Genomic DNA, 11,354 nt, shown 5'->3' on the forward strand with positions numbered 1-11,354 from the left:
TATATATATATATATATATATATATATATATATATATATATATATATATATATATATATATATATATATATATATATATGTATGTATGTATGTATTTTAAATTGAAAAATTGGATTTTAAAAGAAATATTTAACTCGTTTTGTGTTTAATAAAATGATGCTGAGATTCTCTCATGTTTTTACAACGTAACATTTGTTTATCTTATACATTTTTACAATGACACTCACATTTTATTTTATAAATATTATTAATTTAATATTATGTTCATATTTTAAAATTGAAGTATATAATGAAAATAAGTTCACTTTATTAAAATGATAAAAAAAAAGTGTTTTTTTTTAAATTAGAGAAAATATGAATATAATGTTATTAAAAGAAGAAAAGATTAAAATTTATTTTAAAATTAGAATGCATAACTTACTAATATAACATTACATCAAAGGAACTAATTATAATTTAGTAATATAATAATAAATCTCATTTCGATCTATATACTTAACCAACCTACAGCAGAAACTCAAACATAATTTTCCATAACCCAAAAGTCAACTCTATCATGATTCAACATCTCATTTTATATGATACATTTTGTGTACAAACAGTAATAGCTTATTGATAAAGAAAAAACAATGGAACTTAGAACCAAAGATGTCACATGAACATTAATTTCAAAGGAGAGAGGACAAAATGTATGTCACAAAATTCAAACCATAGCCAATACTTCAATTTCTTAAAATACGAGTGTATTGATGGAGATTTATTTTATTAAATTTATTATATAAATGGGTTTTTGGAAAAATGAAAATGTATTAACAATTTTTTTTTACAACCGTTTATGTGACAGCTTGTGATTGATCGATTTCAAATATACAAATCAATAAAACAATGACACATAATTTATTATAAAAAAGTTGTTAAAATATCACAATCTTAAAAAAATTATATATTTAGACATAAGTTTATGTTCTTATCAAATGCAAAAAAAAAAAAAAAAAAATTGAGTAGATAACTTTTTTTAAGACTTCATTTACACAGAAAAATTAATAGTCTTTTAGTGAAAGTATTAATCTTTCATAACTTGAAATTTATTTAATTGTTTTATAAGTCAATTTTATTAAATTAATATTTAATAGATTTATAATATATTGAATGATTTATTAATGTTCTATCATGGCACTATAGATATTGGATGATTTATTAATGTTTAGCCATCACATATCGAACATGATATGTGAGTCGAATGCATATTTAATATTTTTATTTTAAAAATAATAAAATATAATAGGTATATTAAAAAAATGTATAAAATTTTAAAAAATAAATAAATATATAATTTTTATTGTGTGAATTCAAATTAAATTCATATGTATTATAGTTAAATGCCAATCAGAATACATGATTCAAATAAAAATATCAGTACATCATAAATATTTAATCTTATATTATAATAAAAAAAAGTTTGAAAATTCCACGTTTAAATAAGCAGATTTACCATATTTATAATATACAAACTAGAAAAAAAAAGGTTAAATTATGGAAAACGAGAAACACTCCATTATTAAGAAGAATGAGAAAGCCAGTTGTATGATATGGTGCCTTCACATATTAATTTAAAACATGATGTGTATAATATATTTATTTATATATTTAGGAAAACTTGATTAAGATTTATTTTAATTACTCTTAAAAATTATTAAATTTTAAAATATAACGTTTACAATTTCAAATACACGTGGAATTTTACAATATTGGCACTTATCTAATTTTCTCTCTGTACAATTGGAGGTTTTAATATTTTGTCAACTATTTTGTTTTGTGAAGACTGATTAAAAAGATTTGATTAGATTGAGATTAGAAAAAGATGGCCATGTCAAACAAAACGGCTATCATATTTTGTCTATTTAAATATATTAGCATTTTTTTTGTAATGTTTAATTTTAAAAAAATTAAATTAATAATACCAAGATAAACACACTTGTTTTCCATTATGAGCTTGTCTGTGTTAACCTAAAGATAATACATATTTACCAGTATAGTGTCATTATCTTTTTTTAGCACAATTATATTAAAAAACTGAAATATATATTTCCATCTGTATTAAAGAAATCTTAGAAGTGAAACACAAACAAAGTTATTAAGAAAATTATATACATAAATCATTTTTTAAATAAAATATATTATAAAAAAAAATGTGTGTTAACGTGTACATAATATATAATGTATAATGACAGTTTCTCTCTTAGGAATTGTACAATTACAGAAAGTAGTGACATTGCCTAGAATTTTCAGTAAACCAAAACCTAATAATAAAAGATAATCAAATGAATTGGAGAAGTTGACATCAATATATAAAATCACATGACGTCATGCCTGTTATCACTATAATTATTAAATAAAATAAGGGCACAATTTTTTCTTGAAAAACAAATTAAACTATCATCGTATTCTTATATGTTTCATTTTTTTAAAATCATAAGAAAATTTTTAATAACCACAACTACTGCACATTATGTACTTATAATTCATCATCAATATCTTTTGGATATAAATCATTACATCAACTTATTCATTTTTCTTTGCATAAAAACCCTTATTCATTTTCTAGCATATCATTACATCTTATAGTCCACTTCATTGTATCAACTTAGTACATTTTATATAAAATCTCATAATTTCTCTAGGTTAAACATGTGTTAACCATGAAGTTCTTATGGATTAGACTATTGAAAAGCAAATGCATATTGGTGATATAGGTAGTCAAATCAATTTCTTTAAGTTATCTTTCAACTGTAAGGTCCCATACCTATACAGTCTCCAGATCCCTCTCATTCCGGTGTATGTTCGATTCGTCCATGTGCTCTTTCCACTGGAAGCCTGCTAGGAACCGTTCCTTATATGTACCCCTGCACCATGCATCTTGCACCGACAATCACTCCCTATCCTCATCAGTGTCTCTTGCATTGGCTGAAATTGACAAAATTATATTAAATCTTATCTGAAAAGCTAAAAATAAATAAATGAAGTTACAGTTTATTATTTAAGAACACAATTTCATATTTTAATGAAAACAGTAACGAAGGGCATTACCGAAGGCCAAAATCCCTCGGAAAAGGCCACAAGCCGTCGGAAAAGGCCAATTACCGAGGGCCCGCGACGGTCAAAAAGCCCTCGGTAAATAAGTCGTCGCTACTTTTACCGAGGGCTTTTGACCCTCGGTAATTACCCAGGGCCAAAAGCCGTCGGTAATTACTCTCGGAAAAGGCCACAAGCCGTCGGAAAAGGCCAATTACCGAGGGCCCGGCGACGGTAAAAAAGCCCTCAGTAAATAAGTCGTCGCTACTTTTACCGAGGGCTTTTGACTGTCGGTAATTACCCAGGGCCAAAAGTCGTCGGTAATTACCTAGGGCCAAAAGCCCTCGGTAATTACCGAAGGCCTCAGCCCCTCGGAAATTACCGAAGGCGTTTGGCCCTGGGTAATTACCGAAGGCTTTTGGCCTTGGGTAATTACCGAAGGCTTTTGGCCCTGGGTAATTACCGAAGGTTTTAGGCCCTCGGTAAAGCCTTCGGTATAATGCAGGGATAAATGTGTTGTATTTGTTTTTCTTGTCCAACCACACATACCTACAGTGTACACAACTTACGCAGACCTGCATAAAAGTTTCAATCCACAAACAAACTACATATATATTGTCCATCCCAAATATTTCGTTCATTGATGAAAAATCATAAAGTATTATCATCATAATGTATTGACATCCATTATGTTCTAATAATATCATAATAGTAATATCATTCAATTCTAATCAAAAACAAATGTCCCAATATCATAATGTACTAACATCTAAATNTACTAACATCACTATGATNAATAANAAAATGAAACTAAAATTTTACAAAGTCTTCAGATCCTCATCATCCTGCTCATTTGTAGATGGTTGGACTGGTGTGGGCTGGACTGGTGTGGGCTGGATTGATCTGGGCTGATGAGGGACGACGGGTGACGAGGAGGGTTGTGGTTGGGTCGGAGGGACAGTGGAAAGAGTGTCTGAAGTTTGAGGCAGCGCTCTCATGACCAGGGACTTGAAGCTTGAAAACTCGTCTCTCAAGTCAGTGTATTGTTCTTTCAATGCACAGTTTTCCTGGTCACGTTGCTCTAGTAGCTGTAGTGTCAGTTTGATTATCAATGTTTTATTTTACATTATATAATATTATTTTAGGGTTTTTTTACTACAAACAAGATTTTTCTCTGCTTCTGTTGTTAATTTGCTTTTAATAAAAAATATATTATATTTCAGAGTTAAAAAGAAGATAAAAAAGTCATAAGTTTAAACATAAAAAATGGCAACAAATAATTTTAAATATAACGGTAGCATGACATATTTTTTATTAACACATAATATAAAAATAAAATAGTTATAAAAATATAAATTTTATATTTTTAAAAAAGAAAATAAAAAATAAATAAGAGTAACATGAGATAAAAGTAAAATATTTAGATATTTAAAATATATTTTTCTAATTTGAAACTCAATAGATATGAGAAATAAAATATTTTTGAATTGACACAAGACTTACCACCCTCAATGTTTTAAGTTGACAACAACATCTAGTGTCATTATTAACTAATTTCTGGCGTTGTATTCAAACTTTGTTCCTTCTAGAATCACTTATCAATTGATATATAAAATATAGATAAAAAAATGTGAAAGTATCGTTATTCTTAAAATATTGGCAAAAATATCATAACTTGTTTTCACCGAACAATAGACTAATTCCATACCCTTCTCTCCAAGAAATTATCACGTTCTGGCTCACTTCCTACGCCACTTTAGTTTATCTTTTCCCATAAATTCATGGACAATGATATTTTAACACCATCTTTTTGACACTATTTTGACATTGTATACGTGTCAAGATGTGAATGGACGATTTCAAATTAAAAAAGTTGAGGCAGGGGTATATTTGGAAGAGAAAAACCAAAGTTTGTTTTTTAATTTGAAATCATCCAACCACATTTTGACACGTGTACAGTGTCAAAATGGTGTCAAAAAATGGTGTTAAAATTTTATTTTCCTAAATTCATATATATATTATATAAATCCTTCTGAAAGACCACTCAGTCAAAATCATTAATGTCTCTGTAGAAGCTTCTTCGACTAAGATCATTGTAAAAGTTTGAAGCTTTTGTTTTATCTATGAGTTGACTCTGAAACATGCTTTGGTTCAGTCATCTCTATCTTTCTGTTTAAACCCATTATCTAAGCAACTTCACAGAACTCATCAAACCAAACCTCGTTTTCTCCTAACACCATATTTTCATGCATACGCTGAGCCCTTTTGTTTGTGGCACTTTCCATAACGAATACGATGATGATGATGATGACACATGTCTTGCAAGTCCTCTTTCTAGCCCCAGAAAATATAAGAGAAAACATAGCAAAAACAACCCTTATTCAAGCCGTGGTCTGGACAAGTTTTCTGAGCTTTTGGCTGATCTTGATGAGAAGAGGCAGAAGATTTATTCACAGATGAACCCTCATGACATCTCTTTCGTTCGCTTTGTGTACTCCAACACTGATGATATCGTTCCCGTTGTGGTCAAGGTGAAGAAAAACAACAAGGATCACAAACACCAGAGCCAAGAACTCAAAGGGGTGAGATCAAGAACAACGTTGACTCACACCTCCGAGTCAATGGTAACTGATACTGAAGAAAGAAACCAACGCAAGAGAGAAAAAAATCATGGGAAGGTAGCTGAGAAGAAGTTTTGTTGGGATATGGGGAAGCCTTCTTTCTATTTGCCAGTGGTTATGGTGTTGATTCTGTTGCTCTTGGTTGTGTTTGGAAGATCTGCTTCAACTGTTTATACGTGTGTTTTGTGGTATGTGATATCCACTGTGAGGAGTAGTTCATCACCATCAAACACAAAGATGGTGTCAACGAAGAAGAAGGGAGAATTGAGCGAAAAGAAGACTGTGAAGAGCAATGAAAGGGTGAAGAAAAAGGAGTATGTGAGAGGGTGGAGTGAGAAGAAGATGGTGGTGAATGAAGGGATTAAGAAGAAAGATTATGTGAGAGGATGGAGTGAAAAAAAGATGGTTACTGGTTGCTTACTTTCTCCAAAAGGTGGTGCTGATTCTGAGGCTTTCAAGAACAAGGTTCAAGCACACATTCAGATAAGCAAAGCTGGTGAAGAATGAAGATGATTATCTGTTCATTTTTTGTGTTTTGTTTTCCATTGTTGAACTGGTAATACATGTTGCCAGGTTTTCGTTCGAAACTTGTTGAAAATTCAATTGTTGTGAGTGTAAATTATGGTAGAAATTATGAATTATAAGGTTGTTGACAATCAACCCATGTGTGTTTGCTGCACATGGTATTTCCTTCTTTGAATTTGAAATGAGAAATGGTCAAAATTGCAGAAGATCTATTCTGTACATTTTGGATCAGCATAAACATTCAAACGAAAATAATCTATTTAGATAAAATTTTGACTTAATATAATTTTAATATATATAGAATGAAGTGAATTTTGATTTTAGTTTTTTAAAATAAAAAAATTTATTTAGAAATACAACTTTTTTAGGGCATTTCTAGAAAATACATTAGCGAAATTTAACTCTTATTAGTCTAAATGTTTTACGACAACATTTTTTATATGTTGACCAACACATTTTTCTATTAGTTACTACATTTATTGAGACATTTATTTTCATTTGATTCAAAATTTGTTTTTGAATGCACTTACTTTTATGAAACTATGAACTATTTTTTCTCAAATTTTGTGTTTATTATAAAAAGTTTTGAGTGAATTAGAAACCTAGCACCCTCCCAACAAACCTAGTTTTGTATTAACTAGATTAATATCTAATTTTTCAACAATGCGTCTCTGTCTCACCGGCACAAAACTGGGAGTGGATATATTTTTTCAATATCTCACTTTTAAGAAATACCAAAAAGAAAATTATACTATAGAAATGAGAAGTTAATTCAAAACTAAATAATTTTATAGATGCATATTGAGATACGGGTAGTTGAATTTCACCTGGGAAAATTATTTTCATAGAGAAAATTTGAGATGCAAAGTTTTCTTTGTGAACTTTGTTTAGCGAAAAAATAATTTATTAAAAAAATAATTTATCTTTGATAAGATTATACTTTAAAAAAAGAAGATAGTATTGTGATAGTTGTCTATCGTAAATTATTATACATGTATTAGTTTCAAATATTCAATAAAAATTCCCATCAGTCTTTTAGATTTTTATTTAATTAATACTTTTGATATCTTTTATATAGATTAAGAATATATCCGATTATTACCATTAAATAATAAAAAATATTATAGTATTGTTAGGTTAACCTATCTTGTTATAGAATATCGGAGTTCCATTTAATCTCGTTAAGCCGTCATCCTCACCAAACATTTGTTGTTAGTCTTAATCCACGTTCTTATCCTCACCTTAACCCTTTTCTGATTGGATTTGGAATTGAATCTCAGAAAACTAACTCTTGATTTCTAACAAAATAATAACTTAATAGAAATTTATGATTAAAATTAACTTAAAAACACATTTTCTGGAAATTTCATTAATCTTGAAAGTAGCGAAACCTTACTAATCAGAAAATACCTCTTTTGGTTTACTATGAATCCATGCTGATGTAGTATTGCTTCGTGTAAACTCATTAAATAAGTAGATGACCTTATAATTTCTGGAAGAAAAAAACTCCCAGTTTTCTGTAGAAGTGTTTTAATTTGGAACAAAGAATTCTAAAGTCAGAACAAGAAATTGGTCACCAAAGATAATCCCCATTATCCCACGTCATAAGCTTGAATTTGACCCCCAAAAATAACTTGTCTTGAGTCAGTCCAAAATTAAAGTGCTGTGAATTTGTACCTAAAAATCAAAAAGCCTTTCAGTCCTCATTCCTGCATTAAGTAAAGGGGTTTGTAGTCAATATTTGCAGACTTTACAAAAGCCAAGATTTGGAACAATAAGAGAGCCATCTGAGATATCAAAATCTAACCTTAAATCTCCTTGCTCGCACATTTTCTGGCTTTATGGACACCGTGCTATTCTTCTTCTCTCGACTTCCATTCCTTGAATTCCGGAAAAATTCGACTTTGTCCCAACTAACCTCGTAATCAGCCTTCAATCGTGATCCTTCCTGATCATTCACAACATCTCACAAATCATTACCAACACATCACTTATCAGGTTTTAACATGTTCAAACTCTCAATTTCTGTCATCATTGCTCACAAAACAGTTTAATCCTATTTCCTTTGATCATAGAAACATCTTACATATATATACAAGTACTTATTTACTACTAAATTTTACCAAGTTGTGAAATTTTACTATAACACTTCAGACACCATGGTTGTGCATGATTTCATATAAAGTGAAGAAAAACAACTCAGATCCTAAACCAATACCTTTTGCATAGATCGACCACACAGAACTCTCATTGCATCATGGCAGTCTTTATAATTGTCAAACTGCACCACAATCTTGCAGTAAAGGCCTGAAACTAAGTCTCCACTGTCTTCATTTTCATCCTTACCAAATTCATTATCCTCAGCTACATTAAGATTCCTATTCAAGAAAATCATGTAAGCACAATCACATAATTGAAAGTAGTGCAATTGCAACAATTTGATAAAATGTTAACTATTTAGTTGACCAAAACTGAATTTAGTTCTTACACTTTTAAAATGCTGGTCTTGTCTTCCGTGTGATAGATTTTGTCCCTTGTCAAGTCAAAATGTAGTACACGATAAAGGACAAAACCCACCACATTAAAGAAACATGGAGAACAAAACCACTGATTTTAAAATGTATAAACTAAAATCAATTTTGATCAAATAGATCAAAACACACATTTTACTCCCAAGTTGGCTGCACAAGAATAAACCACCAATTTCAGTCAATCAAATTTTATCCCCTCTCCTAATAGCTTCTCAAGTAATAAAACTGTTGATTTTGATAAACTAGTCCGAAATCATAGAAGAAAATAAGAAAAAAAATCATATAAACCTAAAATCTTACAAGTTAACTTTTGTTAGAAATGTTATCATTATTCTGAACTCAATTATCACACATTCCTATCATCATGTATCTGCTTAGTGAGTATTGTGGGTTTTGATATATGAGGTTTAAAGCATATTTGAATATGAAGGAGGTTAATTAATCCAGTTTTTATAGCATGTATAATTTATTATGCAAAAAGAAAACTTTTACAAATACAAATTAAATCGTAATTTGGGGAATAACTTATTTAATTTTCTTCTGCTATGTATTTTTAGAAAACTTTACTCAACCATACACTATATCATACACAAACTAATTTTCTTATTTTATTTTCTAACAAGGGGTTTGTTTCAAAGAAAAAAAAATCAAACATATCTTGTATAAATAGTTCCTCAAGTATCGAATGCCCTTAAATTGATTTTATTTTTTACGACACCAATGATTAAAACCGTGAAGAACATAGTATTCCCAACATTGTGATGCAAAATATTTTTGAGTACTTAACATGATTGCTAACATATAGAAGATTACTCATTCTGAACAAAATATATGAGTGAGATGAAAAACGATCAAAAATCATTGAGCAAAATTACATAACTAACGGACCTTATTTTGCCGAATGTAGAAAAGATGGTGTGAGTAACAAGCATGGAGGGTTTAGACGAAACCCTGGGTTCAGCGAACCACCGCGACGGCACGCCTCTCAGAACAACTGTATCAGGCTCTCGCCGACTTCGAGACGCGGAATGCTCTTCCCAATCCTTCTTCATTCTGTCAAAATCGTCGGAAACGGGAAGAGTAACGGCGAGTTTGAACTTGATGCCTTCGAGGTTGAGTTCGACCCCGTTCAGATTCTCCACGAGGCGGTTGCGCCACTCGAGGAAGCGGGTCTCCGTTGGTAAGGAGGAGAGGTCCCACACGCGGAGCGTTCCGGCCGCGACGGGGTCGTCGCGCTTGCGCTTCTTGAGGTTCTTGTGGCGCGTGAGGTGGAGGTCCTCCTCGGGGAGCGTGAGGGAGAGGGAGGTGTGGAGGAACTCGATGAGGGCGCGTTTGGTTTTCCATTCGTCGATTGGGTGGGGGAGCGTGAGGGGCGTGGAAGGGTATATGACGAGGTTGAGCTTCACGCGCGGGACCAGACGGAGACCGTTCTCGATCTCCAACGTCTTCAACCCTTCTTCTTTCCTCTTCTCTTCACTCATTTTGCTTTCTTCGCTATTCACAGTGAAACGCGGTCGTTTTCTTCTTTCTTACCAAGGTCAACAATTTCTACTTCTCATCTCAGCCATTGATTTCCTTTAATTATTTATGCTCCTTTTGATCAGCTGCAAAGTTGTTTTTCTTTTCAATTATGTACTTCTCAAACTTGATTAGTGGGCTAAAATCCTTTTCTTTTCTATAATTTTTATTAAAAAATATAATTATATTCTTAATTTTTATTTTGTTTAATTTAGTCTTCTAATCTCTAGAAATAATTCAACTACATCATTTTAATTACATTTTCCTTAGATTTTCGTTATCAAATAATTTCATTAGAAAATAAAATTAATTTTATTATTTAGGCTATGTGAACTTTAAAGAAAATTTAACATCAATATAATAAAAATGACATAAAATGACATCAATATAATTGAATTATTTACTCGAAAGTAGCATATAAACCTCATATTAAACATTTTTAACTGTTATAATAATGACATTTTAATAATTGTTTAAATCAAGAAATTCAAGCTATTGATCAATGCTCACTCAATAATTAAAAGGCAATTACATTCCTCCCAAAAATCATATAATATTTACAATAAATGAAAGACAGAAAAACTTGAAACAGGAACTTTTTTTCTATTTTAGTGAATATATACTATTACTTTGTTATTCCAATTAAATAATAATTATTATTCTTTATTAACCTAATTATCATTTCTTATTTATTATAAATTTATTTATTGTTTTTTTTTAATTTATAAGTTTCATTTCTCTTCTGTAAAACTTTACTATATATAATTTAAAGAGTATACCGTTTGATCCACAACTTTAGAAAACTAATATAATATATTTAAACTACATATAATTATCATGTTTAATATTTAAGTTAAAATATTATGTGTATTCTTTATTGATTATAAGATAGTAAATGGAATTTCATTTTAGGTTTAATTATATCATTCCTCTCCACTTCTATATGAAAATGTCAAGTGAATTCAATTGTTTTTATACATATTAATTTAATTTTTATTGTGAAACATTTGATGTAATAAAATTATTTTCATTTGTACTGTATTAACAATATTAAAAATGTCGTTCGTTTTTTTTTCTTAATTTTTTT

The 11,354-nt window shown here is 30.0% G+C and overlaps 1 protein-coding gene across 1 annotated transcript; it reads right to left on the reverse strand.

Annotated features, from left to right (window-relative positions):
• Positions 1–7,614: 7,614 nt before the first annotated feature.
• Positions 7,615–10,305, reverse strand: LOC106764197. Its single transcript, XM_014648439.2, has 4 exons — positions 9,638–10,305; positions 8,437–8,596; positions 8,026–8,166; positions 7,615–7,927 (listed from the first exon to the last, which is right to left on the reverse strand). The coding sequence occupies exons 1-4, from the start codon at positions 10,228–10,230 to the stop codon at positions 7,922–7,924; spliced, it is 900 nt and encodes a 299-aa protein (XP_014503925.1). The 5' UTR covers positions 10,231–10,305; the 3' UTR covers positions 7,615–7,921.
• Positions 10,306–11,354: the final 1,049 nt, after the last annotated feature.

This window comes from Vigna radiata, chromosome 6 (genome assembly GCF_000741045.1).
Source record: "Vigna radiata var. radiata cultivar VC1973A chromosome 6, Vradiata_ver6, whole genome shotgun sequence".
Taxonomy (NCBI): domain Eukaryota; kingdom Viridiplantae; phylum Streptophyta; class Magnoliopsida; order Fabales; family Fabaceae; genus Vigna; species Vigna radiata.